This window comes from Sardina pilchardus, chromosome 16 (genome assembly GCF_963854185.1).
Source record: "Sardina pilchardus chromosome 16, fSarPil1.1, whole genome shotgun sequence".
In the NCBI taxonomy this organism is placed as follows: Eukaryota; Metazoa; Chordata; class Actinopteri; order Clupeiformes; family Clupeidae; genus Sardina; species Sardina pilchardus.
In genome coordinates, this window is record NC_085009.1 from 24,691,346 (window position 1) to 24,712,532 (window position 21,187).

General features: G+C 48.4%; 1 protein-coding gene across 3 annotated transcripts in view; it reads left to right on the top strand.

Annotated features, from left to right (window-relative positions):
• Positions 1-20,726, top strand: part of LOC134060563 (phospholipid-transporting ATPase ABCA1-like) — a 258,600-nt gene extending 237,874 nt beyond the window's left edge. For all 3 annotated transcript variants that reach the window (XM_062517294.1, XM_062517293.1, XM_062517295.1), the window contains exons 49-50: positions 6,596-6,839; positions 19,625-20,726. In XM_062517294.1, coding sequence (XP_062373278.1) covers positions 6,596-6,839; positions 19,625-19,738 — 358 coding nt within the window. In that variant the 3' untranslated portion in view covers positions 19,739-20,726. The remainder of the gene's footprint in view (positions 1-6,595; positions 6,840-19,624) is intronic.
• Positions 20,727-21,187: the final 461 nt, after the last annotated feature.

The following is a 21,187-nucleotide window of genomic DNA, read 5'->3' on the forward strand; positions in this document are numbered from 1 at the left end:
ATCTTGTCCTCCTCCCCTTCTCTCCTCTCAACCTCTCCTTCTAGTTCCTCCACCTCCTCCTCTGCTCATTTCTCCTCATCTGTCTTCACCTATTCCCTCTCCAACTCCCTTCTCTTGTCCCTTCTCCTCCTCCCTTTCTTCCTCTCTTCCACCCTTCTCATCTTCCCTTCTCCCCCTTTCTCCTCCTCCCTTCTCATCCTCTCTTTTTCCCCCTTCTCCTCTTCCTCTCCTACCCCCTTCTCCTCTCTCTGCCTCCCCTCCTCCCTTCTTCTCCTCCTCGCTTTTCCCCTTCTCCTCTTTGATTTGATTTGATTTGATTTATTTTGGATTAGACAGACAACATAATCCAAAGGATGGCATGTTAAAGTGTGAACACTTATTTCCAACATGGTCCTTGGTGGTTGAGACACATATAAGACATATTACAGAACAAAAGAACAACATATAACACAGAATCATCCAGTATTGGGAAAATTCTATAAAATCACAGATCACATAAAATAATTCATCCATATTTAAAAAACTAATTTACTCTATTCCATAAAAATGCCTTCACCTGACGTCTAAAACTCCCTCTGGAGTTTAGCATTTTGAGGGAAAGTGGCAGATTATTCCACAATATGATGCCTGTATAGAAAAAAGCGCTTCTAGCTGCACTGTTAACCCTGGGTACTTTGCAAGAACGGACACTGGCCTCCTCTTCTCCTCTTCCTCTCTCTTCCCCTCTCCTCTCCTCCTCTTCCTCTGCTTGAGGCCACCGCTCCGCTGCGGAAGCCTCTCAGGAGGAAGTTATTTTGGTCGCATCTCTCCACTGGCCTCTCCCTTCCTCCACAGGGGACTCTGGGACTCTGCTCTACTCTACTGGTGGGTGCCAGGTGGAGCTGGAGTGTTGAGGAGGGGGTGGCGGAGGAGAGTGAGGATGGAAGCATGGATGATTTTTGGAGGACAGGGGGTGTGGGGGTGAAGGGAGTGTGTGTGTGTGTGTGTGGATGTGGGGAAGGGGGGGGGTTCTGCTCACTTGAACTCCTCCCAGGTTTCTAATTATCACGATGGAACCTGTCTGTTGTTGCGTGCCGTGCGCTTAACGCACGCCGTGGACACTTTCACGGGTAAATATGACATTAGGGGATTAATTAGGCAGAAAACAATGGGTCATAAGTGCGCTAACGACAAAATAACAAGGCAAAGTGGTTTACTCCTCAGCGCGTAAGGCTAACATGGCATAAGCCCGCTAAGATTAGCGACGTTAATGAGGATAGAGAGGCCATTCGCTCGCTAGTGAACTGTGCAGTCTGTAATGTAATTTCACCGTTAATATCAGATGCTAACATTATTCCTGTTCAGCGGTGTTTATTTATTATGTAAAATTGCCCAGCTAAACTCCTATCCCCAAGCCCACACACTCTTGTTTCACAACCAAGTGAGCAATTGAGACTTCAATGTCTTCCTTTTACATTACTGTCTAGAGTAGAATGACTTCCCACTGGATATGGAGTGAAAACCTCGAGATAACACCGCTTGAAACAAGTTGATCAGATGGCATTAAGGCTATGTGATGATGACTTATTTAAGCAATATAGCACAAGTTAGAGTGCCGTAGCCACGAGGACGAACAACAGTGAATATTTCAAGTCACAGAACGTCTCTCGGCCAATCAGAAACAAATAAATAGTTCCCAATTTTTGTATACATTTTTACAGTGCAGTTTGTGCCATGAAATAGACAATATGAGTAGAAACTGTTAAAAGTTCTCGCTGTTTTCCTCTTAATGGAGAACTCTCAAGTTGCCAAAACTCTAAGAATCTTTGGCGAGGAACTTTTTTTTTCTGTTAGACAAATGCATTTTGCTAAAAGGTTTGTGTGTTTACTTAGAAGAGTATTTATTTTTACCAAAGACATGGATACAGAGGAGATGTGTATGCGTATAATTGGAATTGATTTAATGTAGGTGTTGTGTTCTAATTTGAATGCAAATCACTTCAGCATACATTTTCAGATAGCAAATGAGTCAAAATGGGCGGGAAAAATACATGCATGCGTGTTTTGTTTCGATTGAAGTGTTTTGTGTAAATACATAACGACGCTAACGGATTCCCAAGTGTTTCCCGCACAAGCTTTGGGGCAGAGACCTCGTTTGCGAGACTGTGAATCACGAGCTCATCAGCGCTGGATCATATTGATTGAATTTTCCCCCGGCCCGCGTCGCTGGGAGTCTGGATGAATTCTTCAGCCATATGCCCGACTGATTCTCGTCTTTCGGTTCCCACGCACGCCATCCAGGAGAGAGGGGGCTGAAGGACCAGCAGATGGCTGACATGTATAGCCCAAATTACCTCCGCCGCGTCTGAAGCACGTCCTCGAACGCGCATCGGTGTCGAGACTCGGCTACAGCTGTTTACAGCAGAGGGTGGCGAAGATGCGCCACGAAACGCTAAAAACGTCTCTGACCTCAAAGAACCGTTTCTAGTCAGCGTCGCGAGTCCTATAATGCACCGCTACCGACAACACACTGCGCATGGATACGGCAACTATGAATACTTTTCATGCATATGCAGACGTACACACACACTAGCGCACGCACACACACCAACAAACACAAACACAAACACGGAGAGAAGCACAAATAACTCTACATTCAAAAGATGCTTCTTTTGCCTCTTATGCAGTTTTAGCTAGGCACAGAAAACACACAGAAATGCAAACAAGCTCACAGCCAATTGCACACACAGAAATAAATACACACACACACACACACACACATATACACATGAACAGACACTCTCTCTCACACACACACATACACAAACACCGACATACATACAGAGACATGAACGCACACACTTGGAGATGTATGCAGAAGTTGGTGCTCTCTCCCACACACAATCATACACACACACAGACACACACACACACACACACACACACACACACACACACTCCTCCAGCATTGCTTATCGTCTCTGCAGGTGGCTGATGCTCAGCCCTCCGCACTAATTCCGAGCAGGGCCTCAGAGCACAGCGGGCGGCCGCGCCCTTAACACACACATGTAAACAAAGTGGCGCCGTGGTAACCTATCAACCTATCAGCAGGCAAGGAGGCCTGATGCTCCATTGCGTACAGCCCTGTCAGATATTCCCTAGCAACAGGGTCCTGAGGGTAGCAACAGAGGGGTGGGGGGTAGTTGAGAGTGATGGGGCAGATGTTGGGGGGGGGGGGGGGGGGTGTTCGGGGCAGGACGACGGGGGTGCACACACCTGCTACCCGCTACCCAGTGGGTAACACACTCGTTGCACTCACACACACTGGCAGCAGGGAAATTAACATCAATTATGCATCATCTCATCTCTCTGACTGGGCCTACCTGCGTTGTGCTCCCTCTCTCTCTTTCCTTCCCTCTCCCTTCTCTCTCTCTTTCCTTACTCTCTCTCTCTTTCTATTCTGTTCTTACTCTTCTGTCTTTCTTTCTTTCCAGTCCCTCTTTCTCTCTACCTCTCATCACTCATTCACTCTACTGTATCTCTCTGTCTCATCCTGTCACACACTGTAACACTCATCTCCATCTTCCTCATTGCATTACTTTTACATTACATTACTACTTTGCCTCTCTCTCTCTCTCTATCTCTCTCTCTCTTCTCTCTCTCTCTCTCTCTCTCTCAATTCAATTCAATTCAATGGGGCTTTATTAGCATGACTGTAAAGGCACAGTATTGCCAAAGCTCTCTCTCTCTCTCTCTCTCTCTCTCTCCCCCCATCTCTATCTCTCTCTCTCTCTCTCTGTCTATTGTTGTGTGCATAATACATTGCGGTATTGCCAATGCATGACAAGTGAATTGTGTTAGCATTCAATTAGGCAACAATAACAAAAATAAAACAGAAGCTAATAGTCATATAACAATTAAAGAGTTATTAACAGATTTAGCCTTTTGCACAGTCTCCTCCACACTCCTCTTCACTCTCTCTCTCTCTCTCTCTCTCTCTCTCTCTCCTCCACTCGCTGTCCGGCTGTGCCTCCCTCCTTCCCCACTTCTGCTCTGTCGAGTGAAACTGGCGAACACATCCCGAGTTTAGCTGAAAAGTTCTCAAGCGCGTGCGGGAGGGAAACTGAGAGAGACAGAGGGGATAGAGAGAGAGAGAGAGAGAGAGAGAAAGAGGGAGGGAGGGAGGAGAAGTTAACAGAAAGACTTGATTGTCCTGCAGAGCTGCAGAAAAGTGTCTGAAAAGAGTCTGATGAAGAGGTAGGCTGGCGCTTAAAGCACTTCACAGCCCCCCCCCCCCCCCCCCCCCCCCCCCCCCTCGTGTGCCACAGCCACAGTGAAGTGTTTGTCTTCCTGAGACGATGAGTCGGCGTTCAAGAGCTGGAGACATATAGGAGCGGAGCTCCCCAGTGACAGATTAGCCAATACTGATGATTTCACCCACAATCTGCCACCTATTGTTGTTGTTGAAGAGTTATGTGATTGTGCAACAGCAGCTGTATGTTTACATATGTAGGCTATGTTTGTATATTAAAGGTGAACTATGCAAGGTTTTTTTTTTGGCTTAATTTGCCCTTAGCTAATCAGCTTCGGAGTCATCAGAATGGTTGTTTGACTTATTTCGGGTTGAATGACGGCTGTCTCTGAGCGGAAAAACCACGCATGCGAGTTTGTGCCAGCAGAAAGTCTCCAGCCTCGCGATCATGCTCATGAAAAGGCAGACTGACCGATTTAGGAGTGTTGTAAAATGTACTGTACACGCTAAAGCTTTAAGGGAAGCTTTGCTCGATGATACGAGCAAAAACGAAAAGCGAAAGCAAAACCGGTGATGGAATCGCCAAACCTTCATTGTTTCCCTTTAAATGTAATGTGGCTTAATGCACCATCGAGCTAATTATGAACAGCACGTTGATCTTTATGTGTAACGTACACCTTGGTGGACTTTTAGAGCGGAGGCTTTTATCTATATCACTTTACACATCGTTATTCAGCTCACCCGGTCTCAGAAGCAGACTGTGCTTGCTCCACTGAACAAGGGGGCGTTCATCCGGAACAGCCGCGGTGTCTCCTTCCGTTACTTCTGAACCCCTCCTCTGTTGTCCGTGCCATGTCCACCTAGCTGAAGGACACCGTCTGGATGCTGTCGTCGCTGAATATTTATTGACGGCGGACATGTTACACCGTGTCCTAACTGCAAGCGACACGACCGAATGCGTGCGACAAAATCAATTCCATCGCTGTATTTTCAATTGGAATGTCCTGACTGAATGCGATGCGACCGTATGCGACAAGTTGCTTTGCTATGCGACTTCTTCAACCCTGTTTTGTCGTGCTGTCCGTTTCTATTTTAGTTGCGTCGCGCCGACTTGACATTAACATTCAAAAGAATGTTAACGGATACAATGTGGACACAAACTATCCGACAGTCGCGCAGTCGCTTACAATTAGGACACGGTGTTAGGTGTACCGCTCGCTCGCCCGGGCGCCGACACGGTGTGTTTTGCGGTGTTTGATTATGGCGATTCTGATGTTTCCGATAGAAGCCTCCGCACTCCACCACCACCGAACCCTACTGCCACTGCCACTGCCACTGCCGCCGCCATGTAGATTACGGTTCGATTTCTATGTGTTTGTCAGTGCTGCTCAGTGCAATCCATTGTTCATTAATGCTCTGTGTGCGGTCCTCTTAATGCCCCCTCAGTGCTCTGGCTGTGAGTGTGTATATGCACTGCCTCATGTAGTTCCTCTTGCTGATGGAGGCTCTACATGTTGACTCTTGAGTGTGTGTGTGTGTGTGTACTGCTTGGTGTAGTAGTCAGTTTTCCTGATGGAGGCTCTACATGTTGACTCTTGAGTGTGTGTGTGTGTGTGTGTGTGTGTGTGTGTGTGTGTGTGTGTGTGTGTGTGTGTGTACTGCTTAGTGTAGTAGTCAGTTTTCCTGATAAGGCCTAACATGTTGACTCTTGAGTGTGTGTGTGTGTGTGTGTGTGTGTACTGCTTGGTGTAGTAGTCCCTTTTCCTTATGGAGAATCTACATGGTGACTCTTGAGTGAGTGTGTGTGTGTGTGTGTGTGTACTGCTTGGTGTAGTAGTCCCTTTTCCTGATGGAGACTCTCCATGGTGACTCTTGTGTGTGTACTGTATGTGCACTGCCTTGTGTAGTCTCTTGCTGACGGGAGCTGTATTGACTCATTAATGACTGTGTACTTGCTGATAATGGATGTCTCTTTCTTCCTACTCATATCCCCTGTGTGTAGGTTTGTGTGGGCTGCAGTGGGATCAGTGTAACAATAAATGCTAGCTTTACACTCAACGCCAATACTTGTTTATTATTGACAAGTTAATCACTGGATGCTTGCTGATAACGAGTGTCTCATCCCTATGAACGTCCCATCCACCACCTCCATGTGTAGGGTTGTGAATAATGTTCAAGCTACAGTTCAATTAGAGACGTATTGTACTACATCCTTTACACACAATACCAATATGTGTCAACTATTGACAAGTTAATCACTGGATACTAGCTGATAGTAGATGTCTTAACTTTCCCCTTGGGGATCAATAAAGTATCTATCTGTCTATCTATCTATCTAACTCCCTCCACCCTCTCCATGTGTAGGTTTGGTGAGGGCTACACGGTGATTGTGAAGGTTGGGGGCTCGCCGCCTGCCCTTGGGCCCGTGGAGGAGTTTGTGCGGGCCAACTTCCCCGGCAGCACGCTCAAGGAGCGGCACCACAACACGCTGCAGTACCAGCTCCCGCACGGAGAGGGCGCTCTGGCGGCCATCTTCAGCCGGTTCACCAAGCACCAGAAGGCCCTCAGTGTGGAGGACTACTCCGTCTCCCAGACCACACTGGACCAGGTACGTCTGCTTCAGGGTGTGTGTGTGCGTGTGTGCGTGCGTGCGTGCGTGTGTGCGTGCGTGTGTGCGTGTGCGTGTGTGCGTGTGTGCGTGTGTGCGTGTGTGCGTGTGTGCGTGTGTGCGTGTGCGCGCGTGCGTGCGTGCGTGCGTGCGTGCGTGCGTGCGTGCGTGCGTGCGTGCGTGAAAGAGAGATGGAGAGAGAAAAGGATAGAGAGATAAAGAAAAGTTAAAGGCAGAAAGAAAGAAAGAGTTCTGAAATGTTCTGATGGTTTGTAGTTCATTGGCCATGCTTTTATCCACCAGTATTTCTCACTGTGTGTGTGTGTGTGTGTGTGCGTGCTTGCCTGGTCAGGGACACAGATAAGTGTGTGCATTTGTTTGTGTTCATTCACTTGCTGCCCCGTCCTTCAGCTTTCCCTTTAGAAACAACATTCTCCAGATTATCCACACGTACGCCCTCTTCTCCTCTCCTCTCCTCTCTTCTCTTCTCTCGAGCAGCTCGTCCAGAATATACAATATATTTTCCACCGTGATGGATTGCTCCGCTGTTTATCATATCTATTGACCTTAGTTGAGGTGAGACTTTGAGTCATCCCAGGACAACTCTCTCTCTCTTTCTCTCAGCCTAAACCCCCCAACGACATGTTAACGACTCAGCCCACTGATGCCGGGGCTGTGTGTTCGAACCTAGCCCAAGGCTACTCTCATTAGCACCAGAGCTATGCCTAATAACACTAATCAGGGATATTTTGTTGACTCTGATTAAATTATTTAAATGGTAGCGGCATGGCATGCAGCTTTGAGGGCTTTACCTGTCAGTTATAAGGGGGGAGGGGGGGGGGGGGTATGAGTTCCTCCCTTGCGTAGTGTGTGTGGAAATGAATGTGTGCATGTTACAGCTACATCTGTAAAATGCAGAGAACAGATTATCCCTACAGTGCAATAAAGTATTTAACTTCAGGCCAAAGGGTTCTCCTTTTGCCTCTACAACCTGGTAATTCCTCCCATGGTTTAAGCCTGAGAGTTCTTCCATTGGTTCAGGCCTGAGAGTTCCTCCCTGGGTTTGGGCCTGAGAATTCTTCCATTGGTTTTGGCCTGAGTGTTCTCCCTTGGTTTGGGCCTGAGAATTCTTCCATTGGTTTTGGCTGAGAGTTCTTTCATTGATTTGGGCCTGAGTGTTCTCCCTTGGTTTGGGCCTGAGAGTTCTTCCATTGGTTTGGGCCTGAGTGTTCTCCCTTGGTCTGGGCCTGAGAGTTTTTCAATTGGTTTGGGCTAAGAGTTCTGAGAGTTCTCCCATCACTTCATGAGTGTTCTCCCTTGGTTTGGGCCTGAGAGTTCTTCCATTGGTTTGGGCCTGAGTGTTCTCCCTTGGTTTTGGCCTTAGAGTTCTTCAATTGGTTTGGGCTAAGAGTTCAGAGAGTTCTCCCATTGCCTCCACACCCTGAGAGTTCTTCCTTTGATTTCTACCCGTACTACTGCCCAGAAAGTTCCTTCACTTTAGGCCTCAGAATGCTTTGTTTGCTACTGACTTTATTCCATCAGTTTACGTCTCAAAGGTCCTCTACTGTAGGTCCTTTGCTTCAAGCCTGCCCGTGTTTATCCCCTGCTTTAAGACTCAAAGTTCTTCCTTTGCTTTTAGACTTAAGAGTTGTTTTCGTTGCTTCAGGACTTCAGGACTGAGAGCTCTTCCACAGACTGAGAGTTCTTCATAGCTGCAACCCTAAAGGTTCCTTCACTTCTAGCCCTTTATGACTGAACTTTCTCAAATCGACCCTTTGGTTAGAATGTCTCTATCTGTTAGCGAGTGACAGCTCGCATTCCATCACTTGAACTTGATTGCTCAGCCCTCAGTGAAAAAGGCATGAAGCACCCTGGGTGTGAGCCTCGACACCACCAGGCTATCTATTTTTATGCTCTTTGCCAGGCTCTCTTAATTAGTGGTAACGGCGTGATTATTTTCGTGCTCGTATGAGAAACTGTGCTTTCTTAACTCGGAGATCTGTTGATGACTAGCCCCGTCAGTCTGAGAGCACTAATTGGCTCTACGCCGCCCCGTGCACCATCCTGCTGTTTTATAACTTGCTCAGTGCTGTTTGGATTTAATAGGAGCATTTTGTCCACTGTTGTCTTGTGAAAATAAAACTGGATGTGTTATGGTTCTTCACCACCAACATTTGGGCAACAGCCTTCACTTTTAGGATCACCCATCCTGGGTTTGCTGCCCTGTTCCTCTACAGCAGTAGCCTGGGTGTTCTCTATCGTATCGAGACTATCTCTCCACTCCGTTACATATTCCATATGTACGGGGAATCGACCTACCGGATCGAATAACGTGGATACTCTTTAAGACACACCGGTTGTACCGGCCACGCCCTTGATTAGTGTTGTTTAAAACACCTGTGCTGGCGTGGAACTAGTGCTTTTTTGATCTCCACACGAATACGTGCTAGAGAGAGAGAGAGAGAGAGAGAGAGAGACACATACAGGACGTGGACAACAGACGCCGCTTACCAGGTAAGTATTGGGAGAATTGTCGCGAGGCTTTCTCCCTGGTTGTTGTACTCGTTTTTTCCCACAGGTAAAGTATTCCAATCTCCAAAAAGACGTAGCCCGCGGTGCCAGCGGTAGATCACGTCAGAGAACAGGGGCTCACGGGTTCAGGCGTTGGCCTGCCTGCCCTGCCAGGCAAACTACATACGGTTACTCGTGTGTGCTGCTGCTGCTCAGAGTGTATTGCACGCGGTTACACGCGAGGCTACCGCATTCTAAAGAGCTAATAGCCAAAGGGCTAGCTGTTACCCTGCCGGCTGCAACTCTCACATGTAAACAATCCCTCGTGGGACACAAAGTCACGCGAGATTGGCCGACATCTCGCGGGACCGCAGCCTGGTTTAAAGTTGCAGGGCAGCATTAACAGCGGAAATATATTAAAAAATAATAATAATAATTTAAAAAAAAAAAAAAAAAAGAAAAAAGTATAATATTGTTTGTGATTATGGCCAGCACGCCCACTCATGTATGTGTGCTATGTGCAGTGGGGCTGCCAATAGAGGATGGGCATGATAAATGTGTCGCATGTTTGGGGTTCCAGCATGCTCAGACTGCCAGAGATAACCCTGCAGCTTGCATGGACTGTTTCATTCTGCCATTACGCACAAGAGAAGCCCGTTTCCAGTTTTTTATGGGAAAACGACCCTCTACCACAGCTGATAGTGGCGAGAGTGCAAAGCGGCAGAGAGGTGACTGTTCTTCTCCCCCCCTCATGAATGCAGAAGGGGAGCCACTCCCTCTGTTTTCCTCAGAAGAGGAGACAGAGGTTGATGTAGTCTCTCTTTTTCCCTCTGAAGACGAGGATGTGCTGGTGCCGGGGCAAGTAAGCCCGGAGGGCGAGGGCCGTGGGGCTCTCGAGCCGTCAGCAACCTCACAGCTCCGAGAAATCGTGAGCAGGGCAGCTGCAGCCTTAGATATCACACTGCCCGAGGACCCTCACACCCGCCCCTCCCGTTTTGAGGAGGAGGGCGAGGCGCGGCCAACCCCTGAGAGGGTGCCTCTTCTCCCGGACTTCGAGGCGGTGGTTCTGAGGCAGTTCCGCACGCCTACTGCTAACCGCCGTTGGTCTGGTTTCAGCAGGCGACTGGCAAATGTGAGCGGGGCTGAGCGTATCGGCTGTGGCCATCCCCTGCCGATGGATCAGTCTTTGATTGCTCTGGTGTCTCCATCTGGGGCAGCCCTGGGCCGAGCAAGCTGCCCTAGCAGAAATTGCAGAACTATGGACAGCCTACTGGTCAGAATGCATGGTTCTATGGCTGTACAAGCAAGGCTCGCAAATACGGGAGCTATCCTCTCCCTGTATCTGCGCCACCTCTCTCGTACCGGGGAGGATGTTACAGAGGAAGTCCAACTGGTCTCCTCTCTCCTCTCTACGGTAATGAAGGAGCAGGCGGAAGCAGCGGGTAGGGCCATGGCGTCATTTTGGATGGTCAGGCGCCACTTGTGGTTGTCGCAGTCCCGCCTCCAGCCAGCCGACCGGGGATGCCTTGTCGGCCTGCCGGTAGAGCCATCTGCTATGTTCGGAACAGGCGCATTGGCCATGCTCCAGCAGGCCCAGGAGGCTCGGCGTTATGCTAATGAGCTATCGGGCCAGTCAGCCTACCGCCGAGGGAACCGCCGCCCCTGGCCTACTCAGCCCCGGGACCCACCACCATGCCCCGGCTGGGGGCCAGGGGACCTGAGGCAGCGCCTTGAGCACCATCGGAGGCAGCACGTTCCTCAGCAGGGCAGGGCGAGGGGGAGGCGGGGAGCCCGACGCCAGGGGCCCCAACCGCCTCCACCCCGTCCCTGACGGTGTGTCATGCCCCGGCTACCCAGGCTCTCAACCAACATCAGTCAGAGCCTGGGCTGCAATAGGGGCTTCCCAATGGGTCGTGGCTACCATGACCCAGGGCTACAGATTACAGTTTCTCAATACCCCCCCACTGTCAGCACCCCGCCCTCCACCCACGGTTCAAGATTCACAGCACAGAGAAATACTGGAGGCAGAAGTGGTGACGCTTCTTGCCAAAGGTGCCATCAGGGAGGTAGAGCAGACTGACTGCCAGGCTGGGTTCTTCTCTCATTACTTCCTGGTCCCCAAAAAAGATGGAGGCCTTCGGCCAGTGCTGGACCTCAGAGGTCTAAACCAGCATTTGCGTCCCCTCAGATGCAGAATGCTTACCATTCCAAGGGTGCGCCAGGCCATACATCAAGGCGACTGGTTCGCTACGGTCGACCTGCAAGATGCCTACTTCCAAATTCCCATTTGGAGGGGGCATTGGCGTTTCCTCCGGTTCCAAGTGGGGGGCAGGACCTACGAGTTCATGGTCCTTCCTTTTGGAATTTCTCTAGCCCCTCGTACATTCACAAGGTGCATGGACGCAGTCCTTGCACCCCTCCGGCGGCAAGGTCTCAGGGTCCTGAACTATTTGGACGATTGGCTTCTGTGCACTCAAACAGAACAAATGTGCCATCATCACATCTATCTGCTGCTCGAACACATCCAAAGTTTAGGGCTGCGCCTGAACAGGAAAAAGAGCAGGCTGAGTCCGTCACAAGAGACACAGTTCCTGGGCATGACCCTGGATTCCAGGACTGCCACAGTGACCCTGACCAGAGAGCGGAAGGAGGCGATGAGAGCCTGCCTCTCTCTGTTTCGTCCCCGCACAGGCGTGAGCTGGTGGCTGTGCCTCCGCCTGATGGGACTGATGGCAGCAGCGGTTCAGGTGGTCCCGCTGGCCCTTCTGCACATGCGACCTGTGCAAAGATGCCTGCTGGGCTTAGGCCTGAGCCCCCTGTCCCCCAAGTCGACCAGGGTTTGGGTGACACGGAGGCTCTGCCTTGCACTCCGATGGTGGAGGCATCCGGAGAGCTTGGAGAGGGGCAGCAGGTTGGGCCCAGTGGTGCATCGGCAACTTGTGATGACGGATGCCTCGCTGGACGGCTGGGGAGCTGTACATGCAGGCTTTGGCATCCGGGGCACCTGGACGGGCAAACAGGTGGGCCTGCATATCAACATGCTCGAGCTTATGGCGGTTCGCCTGGCCCTCCAACACTTTCTTCCACGCCTGCAGGGCCACCATGTCCTAGTCAGGACCGACAGCACAGTGGCAGCAGCCTATATCAACAGGCAGGGGGGAGTGGGCTCTCCCCGTCTATGTCGGTTAGCCCACGAACTATGGACATGGGCATACCCACGGTTCCTCCCCTTGAGGGCAACCTATATACCGGGCTACCTGAACGAGGCTGCAGACCAGCTATCCAGGGGAGGCCCACAGCCGGGGGAGTGGAGGCTCCACCCGGAGGTGGTGGCACAGATCTGGCAGCGTTTTGGGACAGCGGTGGCCGATCTGTTTGCGTCCAAGGAGACAGCTCATTGTCCGCTGTTCTTCTCTCTGGGGAGGGACAACCCACCACTAGGGGTGGATGCCCTGGCTCATCAGTGGCCCCAGGGCCTGCTGTATGCATTCCCCCCCTTCAGCCTCCTCTATCCTCTTCTGGAGAGGATCCGGGTCGAGGGGGCATCCGTAATCTTGGTGGCCCCGAATTGGCCTCACACACTATGGTTTTCAGGAATTCCACCACTCCTGAATGGGACTCCTTGGGAGCTTCCCATACGGAGGGATCTGCTGTCACAGGCACGGGGAGCACTGTTTCACCCCTTTCCACAGGGCCTGAGACTCTGGGCATGGCCCCTGAAAGGGCCGAGTTCAGGGCCCTTGGCTTGACAGAGCCAGTCATCACAACGCTGGAATCTGCACGGGCGCCCTCTACCCGAGCTGCATATTCCTTTCGATGGGGCCGGTTTGAGTCCTGGTGTGAGGTGCACCAAGTGAACCCCCTCACATCTACAGCCCAGCAGATCCTGCAGTTCTTGCAGGAGCAGCTGGATCAAGGGAAATCTGCTTCCACCCTTAGGGGTATGGTGGCCGCTATTAAGGCAGCTCGTGTAGGGGACAATGTACTATCTGATCGCTGCTGTGCCTTGGTGTCACAGTTTCTCAAGGGTGCCCAGCGGTGTGCACGTCATACAGAGTCACCGAGGGTGCCACAGTGGGACTTGGAGCGGGTGCTGAGAGCAATGCAACATCCTCCCTTCGAGCCACTCGAAGTGATAGATCTGAAGTGGCTGTCACTGAAAACTGCCTTCCTGCTGGCAGTCACCTCAGCGAAAAGGGTAGGGGAATTGCAGGCATTATCCATCCATCCAGACTGCTGCAGTTTCCTCTCAGGGGGTGCCGGCGTTGTCCTTCGACCTAACCCGGCCTTCCTTCCGAAGGTGCCATCAGCCTCTAACCAGACCTTCGAGCTCCGCCCATTGCTTCCAGCTCAGGGCGAACATCAGCGTTCTGCCCTCTGCCCCGTCAGGGCACTCACAGCCTACCTACGGCGGACAGCACCATCACGGAGGACGGACCAGCTGTTTGTCTGTTTTAAGGCAGATCGCCTTGGCGAACCACTGTCGAAAGCAAGGCTTTCCCATTGGGTAGTGGAAGCCATTCAACAAGCTTACATAGCTACCGAAGGGCCACCCCTGTCAGGGCTTCGTGCCCACTCAACAAGGGGCGTGGCCACTTCATGGGCACTGTGGCGGGGCGCCTCCATCCATGAGATCTGTGCTGCTGCCACATGGTCTACTCCATCGACCTTTGCAAGGTACTATTCCCTCAACGTGGCAGCTGGCCCTTCCTTTGGGGAGCGGGTGCTAGGTGTCACTAGACCGTGACTTCATGCCCCCCTTTTCTTAGTTGTTTTCCCGAGGCCAGAGGGGCTCATCGGTCAAGATATTGTTTATTAATTTTCATTCATTAACACTCAAATGGCCCTGCGTCTGGCAGGCCAGTTGACTTCCATCCCTGTTACACCTTTGCGTCTTGCGGGGTCAGTAAGCCCTGGTTAGCGTCTGGCGACCAGGCGAAAGGCAATGGCACTTGCGACTGGCGGTGCTGCCAAGCCTAGGGATGTGTATATAGTGTATATAGTTCTTTATCTATCTATCTATCTATCTATCTATTACCGGTGTGCTCGGTCCGCACGGTCTCCTCCCGGGGTGTCTTACAGGGGTTCCCCGTACATATGGAATATGTAACGGAGTGGAGAGATAGTCTCGATACGATAGAGAACGTTCGGTTACGTTGTAACCTTTGTTCTCTGAGTGAAGAGACTATCTCTCCACCAGAGGGCCGCTCGGAGGTGTGTGTCGATCAATATGGAGCACTAGTTCCACGCCAGCACAGGTGTTTTAAACAACACTAATCAAGGGCGTGGCCGGTACAACCGGTGTGTCTTAAAGAGTATCCACGTTATTCGATCCGGTAGGTCGATTCCCCGTACATATGGAATATGTAACGGAGTGGAGAGATAGTCTCTTCACTCAGAGAACAAAGGTTACAACGTAACCGAACGTTCCCATGCTGTCTTGCGCACATAGGCATCAGGACAGGTGGCTTTAGCTCACTTTAATTGGTTTCACCAGCTTCCCATACCTGCTCCTGCCTTACTGTCATGATCAGTAGCTCCGCCCCAACAATGGCCGCGTTTCCTGGATTTGTTAAGAAGCTCTCAAGTGCTAAGAACTTCTTAGGAGCGTTCTTAGAACGTTCTTAGAGCGCTCCTAAGAAGTTCTCAGCAGTTAAGAGCTTCTTAACGAATCTGGGAAACCCGGCCTATGTGTGTTGGATTAAATATCGTAAAAGGTTTTGCCAACCTTGTGGGGCAGCCATGGCCTACTGGTTAGGGCTTCGGGCTTGTAACCTGAAGGTTGCCGGTTCGATCCCCGACCAGTCCACGGTTGAAGTGCCCTTGAGCAAGGCAGCTAACCACTCACTGCTCCCCGCTGCTCGCCGCTGGTTGGGCAGGCAGCTCACTGCTCTGGGTTGTGTGATTGGGCACAGTGGGCACAGTGACCTCTCTGTGTGTTCACTGTGTGCTGTGTGTTCACTAATTCGGTTAAATTGGGTTAAATGCAGAGAACTGAATTTCCCTCAGGGGATCAAAAAAGTATATATTCTATTCTATTCTATTCTAACCTCTCCTACCTTTGCCCTCCTCACAGACTCCACCAGTTGCTTCTCTCTAACAGCATGTGTTATTGAATAGAAACTCAGAAAACGCAGAAAGGTTGCCTGTGTTTGACTCTTCAACCTTTGCAGCACTTTGTAAAACTGTAAAGGTGAAACACTGTTTTGGGGCAATGTACCCAGAAAACTGCTTCTGTTTTAATGCTGATTCAGTGTTGCAGCGGTCTGAGTAGAATCTATTAACTGATCGAGGTGCATCAGCCATCTGGAGATGAAGGCATTAAGCCTCACGCGGATTGAGAGTTAAAGGCTATATCGAGGCTATGTGCTGGTGGGGAAGAAAAACGTACAGTGTTGTGAGTAGGGTCATCTGAGAGAGGGAGAGAGAGAGAGAGAGAGAGAGAAAGAGAGAGAGAGGAAAAAGAGAGGGATGTCCAACACTCTTTTATTAAATTGTTGTCACGTCACGGTTCTGATAGTGTGTCATATCAGTCTTAAAGGGATATTCCGCCATTTTTGGAAATACGCTCATTTTCCACCTCCCCTCGAGCAAAACAATCGATATTTACCTTGTTCCCGTTCATCCAGCCATTCTGTGAGTCTGGCGATACAACTTTTAGCTTCAGCCTAGCATAGATCACTGAATCGGATTAGACCATTAGCTTCTCGCCTGCTAGCTTCATGTTTAAAAGTGACTTTTTTGATAATTTTCCCATTTAAAACGTGTCTCCTCTCAAGTTAGAAAGTGCAATAAGACCAACTGAAAATGAAACCTGGCGTTTTTCTAGGCTGATTTGACATGGAACTACACTCTCATCTGGCGCAATAATCAAGGCAACTTGCAAACGTACCATAGGCGCAGTGATATCGTACGCAGCATCTGAAAATAGTCCCCATAGACATCAAGCAGTAGTAGTGCCAGTAGCTGCAAGTTGCCTTGATTATTACGCCAGATGAGAATGTAGTTCCATGTCAAATCAGTCTAGAAAAACGGCAGGGTTCATTTTCAGTTGGTCTTATTGCACTTTCTAACTTGAGAGGACACACGTTTTAAATGGGAAAATTACCAGAAATATTAGTCACTTTTAAACATGAAGCTAGCAGGCGAGAAGCTAATGGTCTAATCCGATTTAATGATCTATGCTAGGCTGAAGCTAAAAGTTGTATCGCCAGACTCACAGAATGGCTGGATGAACGGGAACAAGGTAAATATCGATTGTTTTGCTCGAGGGAAGGTGGAAAATGAGCGTATTTCCACAAATGGCGGAATATCCCTTTAAGGGCCGTTCACACCAGGAACAATAACTATAACGATAACTATAACCATAATGATAACAGTGTTCACACTGACCAAAGATAAAAAATAGTCTCTCCTCGTGTTAATGAATGTGATGCCTAAAACGTGATGGGTTCTGATTGGCTGTTAGCTTTTTATCATTCTCAAAATCGTTCTGAAAGTGATCCCCAGCGATATCGATCTTCATCTCATTATTTGTATAGTTTACTGGTATGTGTGAACGTCGTCATTCATATAAACGAGAGTAATGTTTGTTTATAGTTATCGTTAAAGTTATAGTTATTGTTCTTGGTGTGAACGGCCCTTTATGCACATCCCGTGAAATAAAGTGTTGCATGGCAACACACGATAGAACTCCACTAGAACATAGATATCCAATCTGAGTATATGACGTTTCACAGGTTTTGGTGGACTCAACAACATGCTCTATGACACCCTAGCAGACAGAAATGTCATCTCTTTTGCATCATGTGTCGCGGAGCGACTTCTTAGCCCGAACTATAAATTGGCCGTTAAGATGCACCGCGATGAGAAGCTTCCAGCCCATCCCCCAGGACTCAATGACACACTCTCTCTCTCTCTCTCTCTCTCTCTCTCTCTCTCTCTCTCTCTCTCTCTCTCTCTCTCTCTCTCTCTCTCTCTCTCTCTCTCTCTCTCTCTCTCTCTCTCTCTCTCTCTCTGTCTGTCTGTCTGTCACTCTCTCTCTGTCTCCACCAAAGACAGGACTCCCTCCTGACAAGCGAGGCGCTCCAGTGAGGTTAATTGCGGTCCGCGGCGTCCTTCTTAGTCCTGCCACGCCTCGATGGTCGTGCTGTAAACATCGGCCGAGTGATTAATTTGCCTCCTTCTCGCCTCCTCTCCAGTCCTCTGTGGCATGCCGGAAACGAGACATCACTCGAGCGCGGTGTCACACTGTGTCGGGCGGGGGTGGTGGAGTTGGGGGGGGGGGGGGGGTTAGAGGGAGATCACAGAGGGTTCATAAAAAGTATGCCCTTTTATCAAAGTATATATTTTGCCATGTACTCATACAAGATAAAGGACAGGTTGTCTATGTGCATAAACACAAGTCTACACTCAAAACTACTTCAGGCTGGAGGAGGATGTTACTCTGTTGTGTAATAACTAAACAGATGAAAAAACAAGCAAATATGAAGGAGTGACATTGTGTAACCTTATTTCAGCTTAGTTTAGACTCAAGATTCCCTTTATATTTTTGATACATACAGTACACCTCCACCATACACTCCAGATGTGTGGTGTTGTCATAATTATCATAAATTCTGTTACTGTTCTGTTAAAAACTATTCTTGCCATACTGAACGTGGCCGTGTCTTTTGTTTCCATCAGGAAAACTGATATCATTGTGTCCTGCTGACTATTTGTGTCTGCAGGGCTTTCTAAGTTCTAAGACAGTCAAGCCAATTTCAGGGCACATCCAAAGACCTTTTTTTTTTTGGTCCTTTTGCCCCCCCCCCCCTCCCTCTCGCAAAGTTTTCTCGGGAGTTTTCCCTGGGCTCTGGTAGAAGCGAGGAGACATTTGAAAGGAGCATGCAGTTCAGCAATATCACCCACCTAACAATCCTCCACCGGCGTCCAAGACTAAGGGTCCCTCCAGTTCCAATTAAGATAGCTGGCGTAATCTGGCACCTGGATGGATGTGGGAATTGGTTACACTGACATGTTTCCCTCGGAAATGAAACACTGTCGGGGGTGGGGGTGGGGGGGGGGGGTGATGGTGGGGGCGAGGGAGTGATGGTGGGGTGGGTGGGGTTGTGGGTAAAGGAGTCGCTTGCTTTATCTCTGGAGCGAGGAGTTGTGGGGAGAGAAGAAGGGGAATTTGAATCCACCGTGGCTTTCAAAAGGGCTGCCATTGCTTTGTGGGCAGAGAAGAAGTGAGTAGGAATGAAAAAAAAGAGAAACAGAGAGTGAGAGAGAGAGAGAGAGAGACTGAGAGAGAGGGGAGAGGTGTGAAGTATAGAAGAGACAAAGGAAGTACACTGAGAGAGATAGATAGAGAGAGAGAGAGAGAAAGCATGAGGAAGTGTGGAAGGAGAATAGGGAAGTGTATGAGACTAGAGAAGAAGAGGGAGAGAGGGATAGAGAGAGGGATAGAGAGAGAAGGAGTGAAGCATCGGATGCCACAGAGGTGGTTGTTAGTTCTTTTGCAGGTGTCTGCCTTCAGAGAAATAATAGAACAAGTGCTCTCCTCTGTCTTCAGAGCCTGTGTTTGCTTCTGGCTGTGATGCACGTGAGAAGTAAGGGGAATGATGGACGAGAGTGGGAGGGGGAAAGATGGAGGAGAGTGGGGGTGGGAATGACAGACTGGGAGACAGAGAGGGAGAAAGTGTGCCTGCAGTTTATATTCAACTGATTTTTATTATTCTCTGTTTCTCTATTTTCAATTCTCCGTTTGTCTTACTAAGACACAGAAATACAGTGATTGAATGCATATGCACACTCACACACACGCACACGTGCAGGCACACACACACACACACACACACACACACACACACAGAGAGAGAGACATACTCTAATCGCATCCACAGCAATTAAAAAGTGGCCCCCTCTTCTTCAAGGTCTCTTGTGCATACTGTACTCACAAGAGACACTGAGAGACGTCCGATGGTCAGAAACGGCCGCGCGGTCAGACTGGAACACAACCATGATGGAATTAAAAAGGGAGCACAAGCCATCTGTTATTCAGTACCGTAATTTCCCCATTTCCCTAACTATTAGCCACGGCTTATACATGCAAAATTCCTTCAGGTATGAGGTTAAAACATGGGGTCAGTTAATATGGCGTTAATATGGTTTTGTTTCTTTTTACTTGCATAAAACACTGTCCTGCGTCTTATACACAATGCGGCTAATACATAGGAAATTACTGTAGACACGTCTTAATCTTAAACTCTCTCGTTTCTTCTCTCGTTCAGGTCTTTGTCAATTTCGCCAAGCACCAGTACGATGAGGACGAGGAGGCGCATGCCCAGGCCTATCAAAACCAGGTCGACCTGTCGGACGAGATGCCAGCTCGCCGAAAGAAATAGTCCAACACTTTCAACTTCAAGTGAAAGGGAGAAGAGGCTCAGCACTCTGCGAAGTCAGAGGACAAACTCAGGCACTTTGATGATTGATGATTGTGTCATGCTTGGATATTGTTGATAATTCAAGCAACTTAAAAATCATGTATCTTTTTTTATTATTATTTTTAATATATGAATCAAGTTGAAATGGAAAATATTATATAGAAGATTGTACTTATTATCTTTACTTATAACACCATTTTGTGTGAAACAGCTTATAACTCATGGTTTACAATTGCTCATAGTTCACAATAGCTCATAGCTCACACCCATTCACCCTTGGGGTTCTAAGTACATGCTTTCTGTGACAAAAAAGTCCCATGCTGAAGAAATATGATTCCCAAAGGATCCCAAATGGGTCTTTGAAGCTGCAAAGGTTTCAGGTCAAGTCATCTCAGCTCTGGCACATTGACAAGTCAAAGATAATTCTCTGTGCGTGCAGCATTAAAGTGACAATGATTTTATAAGCATTGCATGTTCTAATTCAAAACATATAGCTACAATACCAAATCATTAAGTTGTTTGACATGTGTATTATATATAACTTTTTCTTTATCATGCATTTTTTTAAATGGTTGTATAAGACCACGTGCAATATTGTCATACAGGCTGTAACATATAACATATGAGAATGTTTACTTGAAAAAGAAAATATTTTAGTACAAAATACTTGATGTTTACCTCCAACAATGTTCTACAACAGTGCGCTACACAACTCCAACAAGAGTCTACAACATATTTAACCAGATGAACGATAACATTAGTCCTTGTGTCTACAAATCAGCTATTTATTCTCAGTCTAATCAGAAACACCTTATTTCCAATCAAAGATGATATTATACTATTTGCATTTTTATTTTATTGATTTATTTGATATGGGACCATACATATTCATGAACATTGTTGTATAAAAACACCATGCAAATATGCCATAATTAGTAAATACTGTATAACATTAGTCCAGAAGTCATTGCCAAGATACTGTGATACTTGTCATATTCATCTGTACAACAGCCAAAATACACATTTCATTTAAAAATGATACACTGGCAAAAAAATGTGATCGATCTACCTGTACTGCAGCTTGCCAAATAGTCTTTACCATCTTGCTACAGTGAACACAATTAGTAATAAGGTCGTGCTGTAAGATAAACTTTTCCGACAAACCATCACAGACAAATAGCCTATATCAACAAATCCATCCAAACACCTCACGCTAAATTAGGCAATCAAGTGAGTTTGCAATGGTCATCTTTAAGTGCCTTAAGATTGACCACCCAAATAGTGGCACAGGGCCCAGTATTTAACCAGTGGGACTTAACATTGCCTGACATCTTGAGCTCGAGGGACTAAACACAGATCGATTCAGGTCCACTGTCCAATCCAGTTTACGTTCAGGTGATTCTCTTCATT